Here is a 22,907-nt window from a genome sequence, read left to right as displayed (position 1 = left end):
AATAATTTCTCATTTTAATTGATAAGGAAAGGCAACTCTGGGGGGGAGGGACACTAGTTGTCCAACAATGGAGTCCTCCCCGCCGGGGGGTTCGCACCGCAGAATGACAGCTGGTACTGCCGGTGTTGCTGCCGGTCAGAGAAGAGAAATTACAACTATTCTTTCAGTTTCTTCGTCTTAATGAAATGTTGAGTTTGTGCGTTTTGCATCGACTCCAGATGCAGCTGAGTTCTGTCCGTAGCACTTTCTTGTTTGGTTATTAATCGGTGCTCAAGAAAATCGAGTAAAATTGATGACAATTTAAAGATAAAATATAAACTAAATTCTGATCACCTTGCTAGAAGAGAAAAAAAATCTTATTTCCAATCAAGCCAAAAATTCTTCCTTTCCATTTTCAATGACGCTTCAGAGTCCACCAAAGGTCTAAAAACTGATTTTATAATTCTAAATGAAAAACTACTCTCTCTGAGTTACGTATTACAGATTCGAAAAACACAGTTTGTCTACAGTTGAGTAATGAAAAATGTTAGAGGTTTTAAAACTTAAAAAAAACTTTGACACCAAATTTTCAAATCATCACCATGAGCAATTCTCTACAAAATCGGCCGACTTTTTTTTGTAAATCTAATCTAATCTAATCTAATCGAACACCAGCGCAGCCAGTCCGAAGAAAGCATCCTGGAAGAACTTTCGGTTAGATTACGACCCAAGTCCTTTTTTGTCAATATTAATAACAGCAGTACATCCGAGTTGCCCCGATAGTGCATGGCAAAAATTAAAGCGGCCAGGCCTACTGCGTTGCATTAACCGCAGAGAGAGATTCTGTGAACGGATCAAATTTCACAGAATCATCAAGGGAGGAAGGAAGCGTGGACATACCGTACCATACGCTCCGAATCAGTTAGGCGTGGTGTGGCCGATTTTTTTTTTTTTTGCTGCAGCGATCTCAGCAGGTCCAGTTGGCAAATTTTGAGACGAGATTTGTGTGATCACGATTCCGTCGGACTGGGAAATAAATGTTGGCCCCGATCTAACCTAGAGGGTTAGGGTTAGGCAATGCTGTAGAGCGATTTTTTTTGTGGAGTCTTTCCCTATGACCAAAGAAGCCATTTTGTTCATTTGATTTTAATAATAAAATTTAAATTAATTTTTAACAATCCATTTTTTTTGTTTTGAAATATTTTGATGTTTTTTTTTATTTTTTTTTCTAATTTCTTTTCCATGTACATTCATTCAGTTAAAATATTATTGAGTGTCCAATCACAAACGATGACTTTTCACCTCAATTTTAAATACTAGCAACTTTCATTTATTCATGAAATATTGTAGCTTTCGCTATTCAGTGATTTCAAATGTAGGAGGTCCTACATGTACAAAAGGGAAAAGGGATACCTTAAAACTAACTTATAAACTATATAAAGAGCGGATCAATGCAGCTGAAGACTGCAATGATTTTTGTCGAAATGCATCAATTATCTTATTGGACATAACATCCAAAGTGTCAACTTCGGCTAATCGATGAAGTTCACTGGTGCTGAACCAGGGAGGAAGTTTCAGAATCATTTTCAGAATTTTGTTCTGAATCCTCTGAAGTTTTTTCTTCCTGGTTAAGCAACAGCTTGTCCAGATCGGCACAGCATAAAGCATGGCAGGTCTGAAAATTTGTTTATAAATTAACAGTTTATTCTTGAGACAAAGTCTAGAATTCCTGTTTATAAGTGGATACAAACATTTAATATATTTGTTACATTTAACTTGGATACTTTCAATGTGATCCTTGTAAGTAAGGTTTTTGTCAAAACCAAGTCCAAGATATTTCACTTGATCCTCCCACTTTAAATTTACCTCATTCATCTTTATAAATATTTTGATGTGTTTTAGGAGACACAGGGTGACCACTCAAATCCCATTTTCAAATTTCCGACTTTTTCCCGACTTTTTCCAGACTTTTCCAGAATGCTCAAATAATACGCATTTCTTATCTAAAGAATGATTTCAAATAAAAAACTTTCTATAACAAAAGTCAATATTAACCACCGAAAAAAAATTAAATGAATTTAAAAATAATCCAAATATAGGCATTTTTTGTAAATACAGAAACTAAACAACAATTGAAAAAAAAAACTTCACAAATGGAACTTCATTATAATGATTAAGAGTAGAAACACAAACAATTAGTCTTCATGTTATTTTTTAAATTGACAAAAGTATAGTTTTTGATACTTCGTTTCAACTGGAAATGACAAAAAGTTAAAGATAACTGAACTTAAAATTTCGTTCCTATTTTTTTTAAAACTTTATCATCATTTTAAATCAAAGAATGATTAAAACACTCCCACTAACATTTACACACAAGATCCTCTGTAATTATTAAGTCAAATGTAATTACAAAAGCCGACTCGGTCCTAACCAGGTCCCAGTACCGAAAAGGACCTAATAAAAATAATTTTATGAAAAAAAATGATTAAAACATAATTGCTGAAATTATTCATTCAAAGGATTCAAAAAATGTCAAGAAATTCATAAAAAATGTGCCTGTTATTTTGTAATTTTTGATATTTCTTTTAAATCAATGTTAATTTATCTAGTGGTCAGTATTTAACTGTTTTTTTTTTTTTCAATGAACATTCAGTTAGATATGATTTTATGTTTTACCACTTATTTTAAGCAACATGTTTGAAGAGACAATTTTTTAAACAGTTTTGCAATAACTCCAAATTTATTGGATTATTTTTTTGCAATTTCAAAATTTTCTTTATGTTTTCAAAACGTAAAAAAGTTTTTAAATTTTGGATTTTATTCGATATGTAAGTTTTCCGAAAACTGAAAATCAAGCTTTATGTATAGTAGTAATTTAACCATACTCACAAAAAAAGTTTAACGGCAACATTAAAAAAACATATTTTAACTACTTAAAGAATTTAGTTAAACAATTAAAAATATTTACCAAAAAACCATTGCCAAACTCAAGTTGGAATCTGTTTTCAAATATTCAATCTATGTGACAAAATGAAATAGAATCATAACTCTAAGCTGGCCATTAGGCTCTATTTTTATATAAGTTTTTCATTAACTTTACCTCTTGTATGATAAACAAAAATTTATAGAGAGCATATGATTCATGAAAAATATTATGAAAATCTGTGTCAAAGACTCCAATATTAATTAAGATTTTGAATGTCCTAAACAGCTTTTCCATACTCAAATATATTGAAATAGTAGAAAGAACCTTTTAATTTAAAGTAAGTTATTAAAGCAGAATTGAGTGAATTCAATTTGAGAATTGTACAAAATATTAAAAAAATATTCAAGAGTTACAAAAATAATTTTCAATCAAGCATGCTTATAATTCCCGACTTTTCCCGACTTTTTGACAAAAAATCATAAATTCCCGACTTTTTCCCGATTTTTGGCGGATTTTGGTGAATTCCCGACTTTTTCCCGATTTCCCGACTTGAGTGGCCACCCTGGAGACAACAAACCAGAACATTTGAGCTTAATTTTATTACCAACATTGGAAATTTGACAAATTAGTTGCTGAGATATTGGCATTAGAAAATGTGGGAACTTACCAAAAAATATATATTTAGAAATAAAAAAAATCGAAAAAACGGGATTTTTCGAATTAAAATTAAACATTGAGGGGCTTTATCTTAAAAACGATGTACTTTATCAAAAATGCTGCAAAGTACTTTGAATGATTTATATTAAAAGCAGAAGTATATTTTTTTACTATTTTTTACAGCAAACGCATTTTTTCTAAAGATCATAACTTGGCGGCCAAATTTTTGTCCATGTTTATCTATGGCTCAAAAGTTGTTTTTTTTGTCCTATAAAACAAGATTTTTGAAGCAGGAAATAATTGTTAGCAAGTCATTTTTTCGAATGTTTCAAATGACAGGAGTCGTACCGCCTCTCCGTCACGAGATATCAGCAAAAGAAGCTCGTATTCGTGATCGGAATTTTTTTTTCAATTCGAAGAAAACCACAAGCTGCTTTTATTAAAACCTTTTGAATAGTTAAATAAACTCACCGATTTCCACAAATGTTTCGAACAATCTCAAGTAGATGAACCTCACCACACCAGCTGGCAACCCGGCCTGCCAGCTAACAAAGTGAGTATTTATCACTTTTCGCTGCGGTTTTCCGAATATCTTTCCTGTTGGTACCACCTGTTCAAGGGAGGCGGGAAAACTTCGCCCCAGTTCATCAAGTCAAGCTGCCAGGCTGATTTGCGACTCTTTTGGAGGCGCGCTTACACCCAGGGCCAAACCTATCACATTACGACCAAACTTTCATGTCTCAAATGGACGCGTTGCGTACAACTTCGACAGCAAGTTGTGCGAGACAGCTTCCAATAAATTCTACTTGCTGGGGGTTGGGGTGGCGAAACCCGTCGAATATTTAAATCAGATTGCCAATATATTTTACCTGCTGCTTGTTTTCACGCCCAAAAACATTCTTGATCTGAGTGAGGGTTAGAGGTTGGAGTAGAAAATACTAAATGAAACCATAAGAAGCATACGGTTCAAATGGTTTGAAGAACTTCGCCCCAACCTTTGAACCTGCTGGAAAATTTAGAACTACGCGTTCCAGCCCGACGCACCTTGGATTATGGATTATTTATTCATCAAATTTGATTTGGTACTCGCGCTCAAACACTCGGAAAGTGAAACAGAAAAAAACAAAAAGTTACGCACTTGTTTCCTTCGCGAGACTACCAAGTCGTATTTTTTTAATCTGCGTCTGAGCAAATCTGGAGAGCCGGTGGAATAAAAAAATGAATTTATGAAAGGTAGTGGAAATATCGTGGAAATTTGGAATGCATAATTTAACGTAATCGCAGAGTGAGTTTTTTTATCGCTGTGTGAAATCAATGGATTTTTGTAATTTAATTCTGACAGAAAATATTTGTAACATCACCCTATTTCAACCAGTTATTTTGCTCTCTTTCATTTCCTCGATCTCCTCTCTTCGTTTGAACTCAAAGCTCTCTTCTCTCACTCTCCTTTTTACATTGTCTTATCAAAATGAGAAAATCAAACCAAGAGACACGTTCATCCGTTACGAATGACGACACAAAAGAGAATGCAAAAACAGAGTTAAAGAACGCACCCTGATGCAAATTTACTCTTTTCAGCCTATCTGTTTGAAATTCAAGCTTGACGAGAAATCCCCCTCGCCATTCCTGTCAAACCTGAAAGTGTGAATTTCACCGCTCGCAAAATCTCATGATAGCGATTTGTATCGCCGCTAACACAACCAAAAAAAAAAACGAATAAAAGTGTTAATTTTATTTTATTGCTCGCGTGTCGTCATTTCCCGCCCACCCCCTCTCTCACTCACTTTTCACTTTTTCCCAAGACGCCCATAACCCACGTGTCACATGCACACACACACGCGGTAGCGATGTCACTTTTTGTTCCAACACAAATCGACGTGGAAATGCTTTTTTTACACTCGTGCTTTCTCGCACACATGGAAGGGGAATTCCTGTTTGTTTTGACTGATACCACACGTGATCCGGTCGCTCCAACTACCCTCAATTTGTGCAGGAAAGGGAAGTGAAATTGATTGGAAATGGGCCCATTTTGAGCAATCGTCAAAGTTGATCTAAATCGTGTCAAATTGATTGTTTGTATCGGTTTAGTGATGGCAGTTTTGGGTGGAGCGACTGTGTGCGATTGAAGGGCCTTGGAAGAAGGGCTATTGGCTTGAATGCAAGAAGATTTACAGTGGAATCAATTGTCTTGATTTTCATGAAAATTCGAAGAAATGTAATCAAATTTAGAAATAAGAACTTTTTATTCCAAATTTCATAATTTAAATGTTTGCCTAAAATATAATTTCATAATATGTTTGAAAATATTTTCATATGATCAATTCTTCCAAAATGATCTTTTTTAAAATTAATTTATTACAGTCATCCCACATATTCGGAACACCCACAAATTCGGAACACTTTTGTCGTAATTTGTCAATAGAATGCAAAATGCAACTTTCCTGCCGACCCTGCTATTTTTAGGGCCTTTATTTGGACACTCTCTTGCTATTTCACCAGTAAAAGTAATACTTTTTAAACAAAAACTGCATTTCCAGACTATTTTATCTAGAGCACCAAAACACTGCCTCCAAATTGCCTGTTCCATGATTGTGGGATGTTATTGTGTCTCCCACAATTGTGGAACACCTGAATTCAACTGATATTTTCACAAAAAAGTTAGTAGACCATTCATAAAACATTACTAAGCATGAGTTTTATTGGTTTCAGAGTGCAAAGTCATTATTTTGTAAAAAAAATGTACTCCTGGAGAGAAAAAAAAGTTTGTTTACATCGTAAGAAAAAAGTGTTCCGAATTTGTGGATTTCAAGGGTCAATGTTTTTCTTTGAAAACTTGATATAAAACGTAAAAATGTACAGCCGGTCTATACATCAATCGAAAGATCGCAAGAAAAGCTTTCAAATGAAGGTAAAAGCAAATCATTATGTTCAATTATCGATTTTATATGATTTGTTGAACATTGGCCGATCTGTAAACTGTTCCGAATATGAGGGATGACTGTAACTCTTGATTTGAACGAAACATTGTGCGCACTTTTTCTATGACCAAAGAAATCCTTGTGCATCATCTGTTCGCCCACACAAGTATTCATACAATTTTGGCAACTTTCCATATAAAAAGGCTATTAAAATATTGATGCAACGGATTTTCTGATCGATTGAGTATCTTGGGCAAAGTTATACGAAAAAAATGCGCAAAATAACATTTTTTAAAAAATCTAGCTTTTAATGTTTTAAATGACAAAAAAATGCCAAAATAAATTTGGCAGTGTTGCCAACTTTTCGAAACAATCTTGACATTAAATAAACGTGAACAATCGAAAAATTTATAGTGACATTTTGGTAAGATTATTGATTCTCTACGATTTCGCAAATCGACTTATTTTAGTGTTGCTTTATTTTAATGAAACTTTGTCCATTCTTTTCCGGTGTCAAAAGAAGTCATTTTACCTCATTAGTTTTGTTTCATAAAAATCTCCACACAATTCTGGGAGTCATACAAAATGTGTACGTAAATGTATGAAATTCTTGAGACGGGATTTCCTGATCAATTTGGCGTCTTGGAAAAGGTTGTAAGTTATGATATGGACTTTTAAGAAAAAAATATCTGGAAAAAACTTTCAGATTATTTAACTTTTTATGACTATTTTTCCCAAAATACTATTTTCGATTTTTTTTTATATGTTTCAGGAGACTAAAAAGGAAACTTTTGACCGTGACCGTGCGTGATGATTGATTGATTGAAATTGATTTCTTATTAAAAAAAGAACTTCATATTAATTTTGATAAAATGTCCCATTTTGAGTTATTGCTACTAAAATAAGTTCTTGAGCAGCTCTGAAATATTTTTTTTAAGGCTGTGAAAATTTAATACAATTTTTTCTCTGAAAATTTAAAAATCGGACAATTAATTCCTGAGATGTAGTCTCAGAAAAAAATCGAATCGATGAAAATGAATTTATCTAAGTGTCACCTAATTAGCCTGCATTTTAACCGACGTTATCCGGAAACTATTGTTCCGATTTTCAATGTTAACAATTTAGACTTTTGCAAAATAAAAATTAATTTAAAATTTTAAAATGTTGATCTAAAAATAGATAATTTTCCTTAACAAAACATTATTTTTTATTGCACTTGTATTTTGATTTTTTGGATTTATAACATATACCAAAAATATTTAATGATTTAAATGTAAATACTATTGTGGATTTAGCTGGAAGCTGGATTTTCTGACATCTTCTCACGGTCATTGGAAACGGTCGTGGATAGGGATTCCCAATTGGTGTTAAAAAGTTCAATTTATAGAAAAATTACGGAATAAAATTTTAATTTTTAACCGCTTCTCTGACATCAGGAATAATTGTTTGAACATGGTCGCATTTTTTTATTCAGTCGAAAAAATATTATTTTCTTGAAAAACAGTTTCATTATTAACCACATGGCCACCCCTAATTCTGGCTCGATGCCGCAATCATGCGATCGCGTGCTCCGTTTGTTTGTCAACAAACTGCAGCTGGATGGTGAGACGAAGTGAGGGGGGAGTGGTTTTGACATTTTTATGCCCGCATCTGGCCCGCCGCCTTTATAAACCGACTACTTTATCGACTCCATTTTGATGGGCGAGAAAGGACGCCGTCTATTTTTAGACGATGACTCAGCACTTTTCCACTCTTGCACTAAAAAAACAGATGGCAGCACGGTGTAACGCCACGTCCCTATTTCGTCGGTCGTAGAGCCGACGGTCGTTTTCAACGATCAAGACCAGTTATGAACTGATCTTACAATACTTGAGAAAAAATTCTGCGTTTTTTTTTGTGTGTGTGGTCCAATCCATTACCCGCTAACCGGTAGCGATATTATGGGAAAGTATAATTTGTATCAGATTTTGTATATGCCGAATGCTGATACAGCTTATCTCAGTCCCGGGTATTAGGTGGTGATAGCTCTCGCGCTGCCCGTTTCAGAATGACAGAGCTCCTTGCGGTCCAATTCCAAGGTCGCTGGGCATTGTTTGGCCCCGCCTAAACATAGAAGCAAGCATCTGAAGGAAACTCGATCTTTATTGAGACTTCCAATCCCCTCAGGCAAATCTGGGATCAACGCGTATTTAATATAAGAAGATAACTTGTTGCAACGCTACGGATCAATTCACTACTAGAGTGTAAACCTTCTGATGGCCGACTGTCCCAGACCACCAATCCAGAGGTGTGAGTTCGAATCCCACCTAATTCAATTTCGTTTTGTTCATATTTAAAGTTCAAATTCCTGATTCCAAATCAAAGGTACCGACCGGGATTTGATCCCTGAACCTTCTGCTTGTGAGACAGAAGCCTTAACCATTAAGCCACGAAGCCGGTTTTTTTTTTTTTGGTTAAATGGCTATGTATGGAAATATGCCTTAAAACGCTTTTATGTTTTGTCATACTGTTGTTCAGCATGATTTACGTCATCATTACAATTTTCACGTTAAAAACTTCTTTTTAAAGCAAAAATCATTAAAAACTGCACCGTAACAGTGCCGCCAGCTTACCTCGAAAAAACTGAGTCCTCGCTGGAACGAAACGGAGAGAAAAAAAATACGGTATGGTTGGCTTAGTTGGCTCTTTGCATTATTCAAACTTTTTCTCAACTTGCTTTTCACAATCCGCGGAAGGTTTTGCAGAAGAAGAAGAAGACGAGTGTGTCCGACAGTTTGGAGTAGAAAGACTTTGAGGAAGTTTTAAGGAAAGAGCTAGGAAGCATTGTTTAGTGGCTACTGAAAGATAGATAGAGAGGTTAGCTAGTCTACTGGTTGTAATAGTTTGAAAAACGTCGCAATACATCAGCAAATCCCACCAAATTTTCCAGCCAATTCATCTGCGGCAACCATTAGTCGGCCGGAACAGTGTCGACCAACTTCAGCAGGGGGTCAATTTAATGAGGATTCCCCCCCTCCCCTAACCGTCCAATTGTCGTCATCGTTTCTGGAGTGAATCTGGTCGTCATTAGGCTAGATCCTAGGACTCCGGTAGCATGCATTCAGGGCCGCGCACAGTCCTCCCATCAAATGTGGGTGATTCAGCAAAACCGAGGCCGAGATTTGCGTTGCCAGTGACAGACCACGGGGTTCCGTCTCTGTAATCTGATGCTAAAATTACCGTCCGCAAAACGTCACACGGGGACGGGCAAAAATCGGTATTGGAGGGACGGAAATAAACAAGAAGAAAAACAAAACTAAAAACCCTCAATCATGTAAATCAAAATTACAGTATGTTTCATTATTTCAGAGAATCAGAAAAAACACATACAAATTACAAAAAAATTCAGAAAACATTTTTTTCCGTGTCCGCAACCCATATCGCCGCGGGTTAGCTTTTGTACCGGCAGAACCATGACATCGATGTACAAATGTTGTGACCGTGTCCCGAATCTCTCTCTACCTAGGTTTGTCTGGGATAGCTGGAAACAGGACAGGGGACACAGATGATGACGAGGTCCACGAGGTTGATGATCATGATGACAAAACTGATTTTGATTTGATGCAATACAACATTTCATTCTTTTGTGTGCATATGTCCTGATGGTGAGCGGTTGTATTTGTGTAATTGTGTGTGTACCTATGACAAGGTGCATTCAACGGGAAATTGATCTGCTTCTCGTTTCTGATAGTCGCAACACATTGGATAAAATAACCACAATTTACGATGGTTTTCATTTCAATCCAATTTTACTTATTGAATTCAACGATTTCTTGTAACTTGAATAATATTATTACATTTTTATTTACTTAATAAGATTCCTGAGTAACACTCTACAAAATCGGCCGATTTCGACCATTTTTATTTTTTGTATTTTTTGATTTGGCTCAAACTTTGTGAGAAGCTTCCATATGACCAAAGAAGCTATTTTGTGTCATTGGTTCAACCATACAAGTCTCCATACAATTTTGGTAGCTGTCCATACAAAAATGGAACGTACATATTCAAACAGCTGTAACTTTTGAGTGAATTTTCTGATCAATTTGGTGACTTTGGCAAAGTTGTAGGTATTGTTGAGGACCATTGAGAAAAAATAGATACACGGAAAATAAAATTTTCGGATTTTTTTATAAACTTTTTTTTACAAAAAATCAATTTCCCAAAATATGTATTTTTTGATTTTCGAGATTTTTGGATATGTTTTAGAGGACAAAAACCCGCAATTTTTGAGCCATAGAGAAACATGGTCAAAACATCTGCCGATGAGTTATACATTTTTGAAAAAATAGTGATTTTTGGAAAAATCTAAATTTCATGCAAAAACAAATTTGACGCATTTTTTTAAGTGTAAAATTGTATTTACAATCGAAAAGTACTTTACAGATTTTTTGATAAAGAGCTCTGTTTTCAAGATATAGCCCCCGAAAGTTTGATTTTAGCTAAATATTTGCAGTTTTTCTATTTTAAAAAATAGTGATCATGAGTGACCATTTTTGAAAATATTTTTTTGAAAAGAAAAGAGGCATTGAAGATAGGACCTCCGGTTGCCACTTTAAGTAAAAGAAACACGAAAATTGAAGTTTTCTTAGTTTCACCTAAACAACTCACCATTTTCTAATGTCGATATCTCAGCAACTAATGGTCCGATTTTCAATGTTAAAACATGAAACATCCGTGAAATTTTCCGATCTTTTCGAAAAAATATTTTGATAAAAATTAAATCAAGACTAGCATTTTAAATGGACGTAATATCCAATGTTTTGCCCATTAAAAAAGTGTTTTTTTTCTCAAAAAAAAAATACTATTTTTTAGAAATGGTCACTCATGGTCACTATTTTTAAAAATAGAAAAACTGCAAATATTTAGCTAAAATCAAACATTCGGTGGCTATATCTTGCAAACAGAGCCCTTTATCAAAAAATCTATGAAGTACTTTTCGATTGGAAATTCAATTTTTCAATTCAATTCGGTTTTATTGGTGAATAATCAAGATACAATGAGTTATTTTGAAGTGCATAACAGAGTTTTGGAGTTCCTTACAGCTGTGTGTTGCATCATAATCCATTTAGGAACAATTATTTCTTTAACTAAGGCACTAGCAAGAGTAAGAAAAAACTATAAAAAAACTTACAGAAATTGCAAAGGAAAGGGGATAGAGGAAGAGAAAGCTTATATCTAGATCACAGGTTTTTTATCCTTTGTAGATGTGTTTGATCATCAGTTCCCCAAGGGCCAGGAATTGTTCTGCCTTGTTCCGGCAGCTCCGAAACCGCGTCATCATCTCCCCCGCGAGAGCAAAGAACTCCGGCAGGGTGAAGAGATCTTCCCCGGTGACTTCTTGCTGGGCCGTACTGCCGCTACCGGCAGCGACCACGCTGGCGAACGAACGCCCCCAACCAGGAGGGAACGCTGAGTTTTCTGCTGGAACCGTACGCTGTCCAGCTGCAGGAACGGCTGCGCTCGTACTTCGCTGAGGAGGGTGGGACGCTGCTGCTTTTTTCTTCCTCTTTTCCTGCTCCTCGAGGTAGGCCTTGCGCGCGACGCATCCGCGGTAATTGCCGGTATGGTTGCCGTCACAGTTCGCGCACTTTACGCGCGGCTTGGTTTGGTCTGCCTTGTCCCCCAAGTCCGCCTTTCGTGGCAGTGCGCACGCCTCCGAGAGGTGTGACTCACCGCACTTCACGCAGCGGGGCCGGAGGTTGCAGTTCCGCGAGCCGTGGCCGAATTTCTGGCAACGGTGGCATTGCGCTACGTCCGTCGGGTTCTTGGTGTAAAACCGCCAGTTTACCCAAAAACCGTCCAACGTTTTAGTCCGCCGCAGGTCTTGGATCTTGACGGTGCCGCGGTCGAAGTACAACAGGTACAGTGTGTGTGTACCTGTTACCGTTGTCTTTCGCGAGAGCACTTTAATCTCCCGCGGTTTTATTCCGGCGTCCGAAAGGTGACCCTTCAGGTCGGAGATCGGACGGTCTTGATAACCCTGCAAGACGACCTTAACAGGGGGCTTCTCGGGGTTGAATGTGTAGAAGTTGAAGTTGCTACGCTTCAATTCTTCAAACACCAGGTCGAAATTCTTTTTGGTCAGTGTGATCACTTGCACTGCCGACTTACCGATTTTCAGACAATATCCGAGGCCTTCCAGCAACTCGTCAACATCGTCCGCTAACGTGTCCAAAACAAAAATTGGAGGTGGTCTACGTTCCGCTGGAGTGTTGTTCTTTTTTGACGTCGGCACTTTTTTCCGTGCACGACCATCATCGTCGTCGTCGTCGTCGGTAGTGCTGCTACCGTCAGAGTTGTTATTTTCTTCGTCGTCGCTCAGCATCTGGAACTCGTTCCTGATGGGGATGTTGGCGGATGTTGATGTGCCACTGGTCGTGGCAACGGAAGTACCGGAACGGGTTCGCACTGGTGATCTCGGAACATATCCGGGATGTAGTAACTTTTTATCGATTCCATCTGCGCTGACGCTCCCCTGCGCGATGGCGGCCGACACGGCGTTGGTTTGTTTACCTTTTTGCACACGGCCGGTAGACGAACTTCGCGGGTTTTTCGAGGCCGCACTCGAACTGCCACGGCCACGGCCGGCCTTTGGCATGCTGGAGAAGCAAACTCGCGGGTAACCACAATCAATTACGGCGAAAAAAATCGAAAAAACGATGGAGCACTGAGCACTAGCTGCATGCTCTCGTGCGTACACGGAGGGAGCTGAAATTCAATTTTACATTAAAAAATTACGTCAAATTTGTTTTTGCATGAAATTTCGCTTTTTCCAAAAATCACCACTTTTGAAAAATTTATAACTCGGCGGCAGATTTTTTGACCATGTTTTTCTATGGCTCAAAAGTTGCGGGTTTTTGTCTCCTCGAAAATTCTCGAAAAACAAAAAAAATACGTATTTTGGGAAATTGAGTTTTTGTGAAAAAAGCTTATAAAAAAATCTGCATTTTTTCCGTGTACCTATTGTTTCTCAACAGTCCTCAACAATACCTACAACTTTGCCGAAAAAACCAAATTGATCAGATCAGTTACAGCTGTTTGAATATTTATTTCCACTATTTTTTTTTTGTAATTAATAGTTGTAATTAATAGTTGAACTTAAACGTTGTTTCATTTATTCTAAGAAGATACTATTTTTTATTATTTTGATAAAGAAATTAAAAGTTAACATCTTTTTTTAATATTTTTCAATAACTTTTTTCAATATGTACAGAAAACGATTGTAATACCAAATGTTAATGGGATGCCAGTGGACCTTGAAAGTGAGCCAGATTACACCAAATTTTACAATAATTATTTTTTTGTTATTTGGATGAAACTTTGTCTGTACCTTTTCTATTTTCGAAAAAATTGTAGGTATTGCTTAGGACATCTCAGAACAAAAAGTATAATCTTAAAATAATTTATCGTTTTTTTTTTCGATTTGTCTTTTTGCTCAAAAAAAAATGCAAAATAAAAAAATTAATAAAATATTTTGGAAAGTGTTGCCAATTCCTCGAAATACCTACCTTAATATATTTAAGTCTACAAACATTTTCGACTTAATTTTTATATGTAAAATCAAATAGAACTTTACATAAAAAATTTCAAAATATTACCACTTAAAATTAACTTTTTGTTAAAAACGTGACTTTTTTATTTTAGTAATGAACCAGTATACAATCCTCCTATTTTGTTTTCGAGATGATCAGAAATTGCCTTACAAGTTTGTTTAAAAGGCATTAATTTGGAAAAACATTGCTCCAGATAAACCAGATAAAAATGAAGTTTTACAATTCATTTCATTTCACTGTTTTTTCGAGCCGATATTGGAGCCAATAAGAATGACAAAAACTTAGATTTTTTTTTAGTAATGGCTCTAAATTAATTAAAACAAACTTTCTCAACACCACAATGTTTACTTTGACTCACTGTCGGCGAGTGATTGACCAGAAGCCACTCAAATTCACATTTAACTCGCTCTATTGGACAAATCGGAGGGGACCTTATCTGCAAGGGAGAGAAATCCACCATTTTCCGCGCGATACGGGCAGCCAATTTTCCGCCCATTTGCAATAATTGTTGGCCTCTCTCCCCGATTAGGATCAAATAGAGTTATGATTATTTGCCTTTCAACAACGGTTGGTTTTCACTGCAAAGTGAGGGTCACTGTTTAAATTGAGATATTTTTTTTGCTTCATGCAATCAGAAATTAACTGTGAATCCCAATTTGTCATCTCGCGCTCTAAAATTTGATGCGATTTTTTTTCGCTCGTCCGCTCTAGAACGAGAGATGATAATAATAGGTCATTATAATTTTCGGGGCCTTCGCTTTTTTTTTTTACCTCGGACACAGTCATTATTTCTGATGCGATTTTGTACGCTGGATTCCAGGCGTTTTTTTTCTGCGAGTCCATCATAATGGCCATTTGAAATAGACAGTGTTGGTATTATCGCGCTCTCGCGAGAAAATTTTCTCTCTCTCGAGTTCTCGCCGCGAGTCTCGAGCTGCCGAGAGAAACTCACCGATTGCCCGTGCTCTCCTCCGCTCGCGAACGGGCTTTCTCGCGAGCCAGAATTGCCCGTTCGCGAGAAGTTGAACGTGTTAGAAACGAACAAAAAACAACACAGCGATTGAAGTTACACCTCTATACCATCGCCTGGTTCGTATTCATAAGCCTGATAAACAAATTGCTAGCTTGGGACGAACGGCTATCACGAGGCGCTCGCGAGCGCTCGCGGCGAGAGCGAGAACGCGAACGAAAATGCGAGCGCGAGCGAGAAGAGAGAAGAATCTACAAGTTCTCTCCCTCGTTCGCGAGCGAGAAATGCTTTCCTTCTTCTCGCTCGAATTCCAACAATGGAAATAGAATATGCAAAGCCGTCACGAAAGGGGGATTTGTTGACCTTTTTTTTCGGGGATTCGTAATTTTACTTTATTTAAGGATTTCGTAATGACCGGACTTTTTTGTAATAAGATAGTAGCGGGTTTATAGGTGCAAAATTTGACCAATTAATCAATCTAATTAAGAAACGTTTCCCGCACGACCATTTAAAATGCTACACTTTCTACAAAGGAGCAAAAAGTTTGTTAGAATTTGAAGAAGAGTAAGGAAAAATAAACTCGAGTAAGCAGACAGAACAGAGAGAGAGAGACGTGGTGACAAAGTCAGCCAACGGAAAGGAAAATTTACGAATGAAAAATTGAAAGTTTAAATTTGATTAATGTGTACTTAATGAGAGAAGGAAGGTGGCCGACATCGCAGTCGCGTTCGTTCTTCAACGGTGACCTGTGTAGCGTCAACATACCTGCAAGAAAAAAAAGAAAGCGAAAAAATTGGCATGAGTAATGGGTTGCGAATGGTGAACATTTGGCAGACTGATTTTAGAGCAATTGTAAAGTCGTAAATTTGGCGAGGTTATCTCATCAGAAATAGGTGGCGTGTTCGAGTTTTCAAGTTTTCAAGTTTTAAGAGTACCAGAAATCAAAGTTTCAAAGAAATCTTTTTATCTAATTAAACAAAATCGCTGCCAATTCGAAGAAATCATCCTGGAAGAGCATGTGATTAGTTTACGTCCTATTTTGTACTTGTAAATATTATTGTGGTACACACGAGCATCCCCGGCCAGGCCTACTGCGTTGCATTACCCGCAGAGAGGATTCTGTGAACGGATCACATTTCACAGAATCAACAGGGGAGGATGGATGCGTGGACATACCGTACCAAATGCTCCTTTTCAGTTTTGATGTGTTGTGTGTGTGCGGTTTTGTTTAAGTTCCGTGAGTTTGAAGATTCTAGGAGATTCTAGGAGTTCTGAGCTCTAGGAATCTTACAACTAAAAGCAGCTTTGAGTCCGAAGAATCGTTGAGCTTAAAATCGAAGACTCGTTCAACCCGAGGAATCTTTAGGCCGAGAAATCATAGAGCTTGAAGAATTCAGAAATCAAAGAAGCTTTGAACCTGGATAACAATTGAGGTTGAAAAATGTTGGAGGAGGAATCTTAGGTTTCATATGCTACAAAGCTCACAAAAAACTGAAAAAAATGCACAACGAATTCAGAAAAAGCAAAGTAAGATCTCCGCTTACCGGGACGCGTAATTAAAGCCTTCAGCTCAACTTCGGCAAAGCCATGTTATCCTAGACCCACCTCCACCTTACGGGACCAACAAAGGGAGCAAAATCGCAGTCGGAGTACGCGCCTGACTAACAAAAACAAGACAGAAGACGCACCATCAACCTGCAATCCTTCCACGTGTCTAATTAACCCTCACCCTCATTTTCTTGCTGCCCCGGTAGTACGTGGAACGCCCTAGTCGTGTTGTTGCGTTTTTTCCCTTTTTTGTTTCGCTTTGGTGTTTGCATTTGCGTTGAAAAGTAGAGTTTGGGAGGGGCAGGAGTAGGCAGCAATAATTAGCCAAGGGAAGTCAGTCAGAGTCGGATTTTCACACATGAAAGGACTCGAGTGAGCGGGTGAACACGAGAACAGGCACTCGGATATCGCACGCACCGATCACTTCTTCGTACACGAAAAAAAAGTAATGGAAGAAAACTCGGCAGAAGAGAGCAAACAAAAACAACAACGGCCACGGGGAAGATATTTGACTAGAGGAGCGTGTCTGTACGTGAAGGCGCTTCTGATGTTCATTGTTGGGAAAGCCTGTGTAGAAGGTGCTACCTGCGTGCTTTTTTTTTGTTTGTGCGCTGATACCTTGAGATGCCTCGGGCTATTTGAGTCTGGCTGCTCTAATTTGTGTTCAGAACCGCTGGAAGGGAGATTCCTTTGAAATATGAAGTCCGTGGCGTACAGGAATTGCCTCGCCAGATGCCTTCGGAGCACGCGAACCGGAGAGCTATGTGTGCAGCGTTACGGACTGTGAACGGCTTGAGTAGAACTCACGTGGAATCAACAACTCGCAAGCAGTTTGGAGCAGCCTGTAACGCAACCCACTGATAAGGGGCACCATCTGTCCCTAAAACCTGTCAAATCACCTCCGACCCGTACACACAAATCGTTATCTCTCGATTTGCATGACGGCAAGCTGCTGTTCCGCGCTCAAATTGATCCAACTTGCTGTCAAAGTTTGTAATCCTTTCGCCGTCCCTCTTATCACGACGACCGGAGGAGGTCGGAAAGTTTCACACCACAACAAACCGACCGAGTGTCGGTCCCCTTCGTCGTATTTGTCCAAATCAGTCCAAGATATAATCGCGTCGTCCCGGTGCTGCTGCTGCGTTGCAATATCTTGAACAAACACTGCGTTGCAGAACTTTAGGGATAAAAGTTATAATCCCTGACCACTGGCTATTTCTGTAACGGTTTGGTAGTGTGTTTATATGTAAAGATTTTTGCAAGAAATGCCTGGGCTCTTGGATATGGGTTGAGTGTTTAACCGATTTTGACGTTCCTTGGAAGTTGAGTTTTGACGAAATCTCTACTATTTGACTTCAATGAAATTGTCGGGTTGATATCTTTGATATTTAACGATTTTTTTCGTTTTTGACGAACTCTCAGAGATCAGACGGACTTTTACAGATTCAACGGATTCTTTCATAGATTCAACGGACTCTTGAAGATTAAAAAAAAACTCTTGTAGATTATAGATATTCAGCTATAACTTCAATTTTCAACTGACCATTAGACAATCGATGGACTTTTCGAGATACGACGGACTCTTGAAGGTTCGACGGATTCGACTCTTTGATATTCGATAACCCGACGAACTTTTTGATATTAGATGAACTCTTAAAGATACAACGGACTTTCAAAGATTTAACGAAATCTTAGATTTTTAGGCAAACATACAGAGATTTGACGGCCTTAAATGTATTCAGATTGATCAAAGATTTTCGATTGACTCTTCGAGATTCGATAGACTCTTGGAGATACGACGGAATCTGACTAACGACGAATTCTTACAATTGCACAATGGACCCTCCGAGATTCAAAAAAATCTGGCAGTTTTCGGCAAACTTACGGAGATTCGACAACTTTTTTTTATATTCAACTGAATCTTAGATTTGTTGGACTGACTCAATAAGCTCTTGGAGATAGGACGGACTCCAAGTATCAACGCACCGCATGATCTAACAAATTTAAGAGGTTCGAATGACTGTTGGAGATTAGACGGACTCTTAGAAATTCAACTATTATCGACGGACTCTAACATTCTTCCAACTCCAAGATTCGAAGTATTCTAAGGTTATAACTCAAATGATACAACTGTAACAGAATTTGTAAGCAGTTCTGAGTGTAGTTCGGATCAACTTCAGCCAAATGCAAACACACCTGAAACTTTGTCCAAATCCCAAATCCTCGATCCTCCCCAAACATCAATTTCCACCATCGAAGATCCGATCGGCTTCGAACCCTTACCCACTATCATATCTAGCTCTCATCCAATATTTGAACACCTTCCTCCACGTGGCATCACTTTTCCGATACACAGATTCAATATTGACCAAAGTTCGCCGAAACAAAAGTTTTTTTCCCCCCTGCGCGCCCAAGTCCTGTCCAGAAGCCAACTATCGAAGCTGTTCGAGGAGGGACAAGCAAATATGCTTAATAGATTTCTTCCCAACTCTCGTTCCCTGTGTGTCGTCGTACGGCGTCACCTTCAAATAAATGTTATTTATATCCATTTGTTGCTTTTGCTCCGACGACGACGGCACTCAACTCTTTCGGACACGGAGAGCTTTGGGTGAAGAATGTGTGTGGACGACCAGACCATCTTCTTCCCGGCGAAGAAACTTTACACTCTTGCACCCAGAGGGTCGAACCCAGAAGAAGTCCTCAGCATCGGCAAGCTTATAAGTAAACAGACTCAAAAAGGAAACGGGTTGGGGGGTTTAGAGCGAAAAACCTGTTTCAATTTCCAAGACCACGTGCGAAGCGTGGGGAACGAACGCCACGTACGAGTCGAGTCGAGGGAATCCTCTTTAAACTTATTACCAAAGTTTTGTCTTTGTTTTGTGTCCCCGGGCTTTTGGCAGAACTTGGACCTGCAAAACCGGACCGAAATGGTATCATTTATTCATACGCCACCAACAGCGTGGTTGTTGTTGTCGGTTAGGCCAAAGGGTTTCGGGGTGGTACCGGAATCCAGTGCGGTGCACGTGAGTGCGAGTTTGGGAAATTGAGGATTTATGTACTACTTTCTAATGAGGGGTACGTGACACGCGTGGCACTTGGGACGTGGCGTGATTGGTGAAGAATAGTGCATTAGATTTTTGGTAGATACAAGATACATCACGAGATTACTAAGATTTCATTAGATTCCTTAAATCAACCCGTTGCGTTCGAAATTTCTGGACTCCACGAGATATTTCGGAATCCATGAAGATTTTTTGAATCCAAGAAATTGCGTAAGAGATTTTTAGAACTCTGAGAAAAATTTTGGAATCCATGATATTTCTATGAATCCAAAAGTTTCATATGACTCCAAGGGATTCATAGATTTTTGAGAATTCAAGGGATTTATTAGAATCCAAGAGATTCTTTAGAGTTCTTAGAATTCAAAAGAATACTTGGAATCCAAGACATTCCTGGGTTGAACCCGTACATACACGGAGAAAAAAGAGTTCCCAAAATCGTGAACAAGCGTTAATGAAAAAGGAAACCACGAACAAAGTGTTCAAATCCCATGGTACGATTTCCAAAAACGTACCGTGGGATTTGAACACTTTGTTTGTGGTTCCCATTTTCATGAACGCTTGTTCACAATTTTGGGAACACTTTTTTCTCCGTGTAAGAATCCATGAGATTCAATAGAAAATAAATGAAAGTAATTTCGTTAGGGGTTTCGAGCCTATATAAATTACTGGATTCCAAGGAAAGATTCATAAAACTACAAGAATTTACGCAAAGGAGATTCTAAGCATCCAAGAAAATTAATAAATTTTAACAATACTCCAAAAGATGATGTCACTGGGATTTGGATAGATTTTGAATGAATTTGAATTTGTGAATTTGTGAGATTCTTGAGATTCCAAAAGATTTATAGGACTCCAAGTGGTTGCTCTGACTCTAAGATACTGCCCCGAAAGACTCGAATTTCCGATATTTTAGTTAAAAAAAACCATTCGACTACAATGCTCCAAGTCCACAGCAACCTCCATTCCCAGAACCGTCACCAAATCGACCCCAGGGACCTCATAAAAATGCAATTCGACCTATGCTTACCAGCACCAGCTGGTGTCACCAGGATGCACCGCGAACGTGCGATGTCCCCGCGAAAATCACTGTGCCAGGATATGCAATAAAATTTCCATTTCCGACCATCGCCGCGACCAAAAATTCGTGTGCAGAGCTTCAGGCCACGATGGGAAGCTGGCCAGCTGGTCGGGTTTGGCCATCGGGGTATGAGCAAAAACGGTGCCGCGGTGTTCCCAAGCAACACACTTTGTCAGATAAACGTATTTCCCATCTGGTTGTATAACCAATCCACCTCGTTACCACAACTTGTTCTACAACTCCTGTGAACTGGAAAAAGCGCACTTTTTTTTGTTGTATTACTTGCCAGAAAAAAGATGCAAGTTATCAGAGTAAGTTGTACAAATGTATTTGACAACACTGTGCTATCTAACAAGAGATTCGACGAAAAAAAGGGGGCGTGGTTTACGGCTGTGCTGTCAAATCAAAGCGCACACTGGAAAGGAAAGTTAGATTGAAAACAGCTATCTAACCGTCGACTAACTTACATGTAAACAAACGTTTCTTATTAGAATTTCAATCAACGACGAAGCAAATAAAAAAACGCTTGTTTCTGCAAGATTCATTTAATTAGAAATTAAATTAAAAAAAAGAAAACAATCATGGCGCGCATGTGATTCGTGTGAAATTCCCTGCATGGCGAACTTTTAGATTTTCCTTTTTTGATGAACTTCCTCTGTCCCAAGATTCGATCCGATGACTTCGACGATTTGTTGTCATCTCCACGGCAGGTCCAGGCGCGCTTCCACATCTCTCCACGGGGCTTCATAGTAAACAAGCTGGCCCAAGCGTCAATAAGAAGGCTGCTGTCTGTTTTGTTAGTTAAAGAACTTAACTCCAACGAAGGCTGTCATTGGAATTGAAGTTATACAAATTTGTTTCAAATCAGTTTTTATAACTCCACTATATAACTTTGTTATAACAAACCGTTTCAACTGTCATTTCGATTACCGTACCACGGAGTAATATTGGAAATCGGTATGATTTTGATTTGTTGTTTTCTCTATCATAAACTCCATAAGATGATAATTTTTGTAGCTTTTACCAGCGATTTTTTTTACAAATTAATCGGTCAACAATCAAAACTATTGCAATCTTCAATAAATAAACATTTTTGAAACTCTAAATCCCGCATGTACAAATTTACACCACCTAACTACACGCAATGTCAAGTTGAATATGTATGTTGAGCATCAGTTATATAATCTATTCTCCGATAACATTTGTGTAACAAAGCGAGAAAACCTAAGGTTATTTATAGAATGGTTGGCCACGCCCATTTTTTAGAAGATGCCATCACATGACAATGTTAGATAAGCAGTGAAACAATCAGTGCAATATTGTATTTTATTCAACAAACTAACTGTCGAATAAAACATTGCAGATGAGGGAACAGCATCTTGGCATATCAGCATTTTGACGTTCAATTACAGCTCTTCAAAAGTGTTTTCAAGTGAAATAAAGTGATAAATAGCTCAATAGGAAGTGAGCAAGCAAGTTACTATCAAAAGAGTTTCAAAATAAATTGTTTAAATAGTGAAAATCAGCAAATTGCATGGCGTTAGGAGCGAGTGCATATTCCCTATGTTGTGTGTTAAAGTTGGAAAAGAGTGAAGTTGACTGTGTTTTAACACTTGTGTGACACAAATCTCAAGAGTTACATAAGTCAGTTATACAAGTAGTGAAACAAACTGTTATTTAAATAACGTTGAAATTATTTCTCGTATGTTGATCAAAAACAGCTGTCTAACTATTATTCAACAGACGACAAGTTATGAGTGCTACTTGGGTTGTAACTAATTCAAATCGCAGGCAGGAAATTAGCAAAGATTGGAGCGCCTCGCTGGTATTGAGTCATTTTTATGCAAAAATGTTCGAGCATTCGAGGGGTTCCCGGAATAAACCATGAGAAATTCTACCTCAGGAGAACTATTCAACGATGTTTTTTGCAAATTTTTGAGACGGATCAAAGTCCTTGCAAAATTATCAAAATATCTTCTATGGACAAATTCCACAAAAAAAATTATCCAAAATTCATGGCAAACGCCTTGAAGCGAATCCCTTTCTTTTATGTCCCCGTCCCATTCCCAAATGGCCGATTGATCCTCCCGAAATGCCATCAAACCGGGGTACTTCTTGGAAAGTTACACCTTTCGCTAGGTATTGTTGCTTTCCTCCCTTTTGTACAGAAGCAAAAA

The 22,907-nt window shown here is 38.0% G+C and overlaps 1 protein-coding gene across 1 annotated transcript in view; it reads right to left on the bottom strand.

Moving 5' to 3' along the window:
* LOC128092307 (uncharacterized) overlaps positions 1-22,907 on the bottom strand; it is a 169,691-nt gene that overhangs the window by 37,379 nt on the left and 109,405 nt on the right. The window contains exon 5 of the mRNA XM_052706208.1: positions 9,093-9,113. Coding sequence (XP_052562168.1) covers positions 9,093-9,113 — 21 coding nt within the window. The remainder of the gene's footprint in view (positions 1-9,092; positions 9,114-22,907) is intronic.

The sequence above is a fragment of the Culex pipiens genome, chromosome 1 (genome assembly GCF_016801865.2).
Source record: "Culex pipiens pallens isolate TS chromosome 1, TS_CPP_V2, whole genome shotgun sequence".
NCBI classification, from domain to species: Eukaryota; Metazoa; Arthropoda; class Insecta; order Diptera; family Culicidae; genus Culex; species Culex pipiens.
This window is presented reverse-complemented; position numbering and strand designations above follow the sequence as displayed.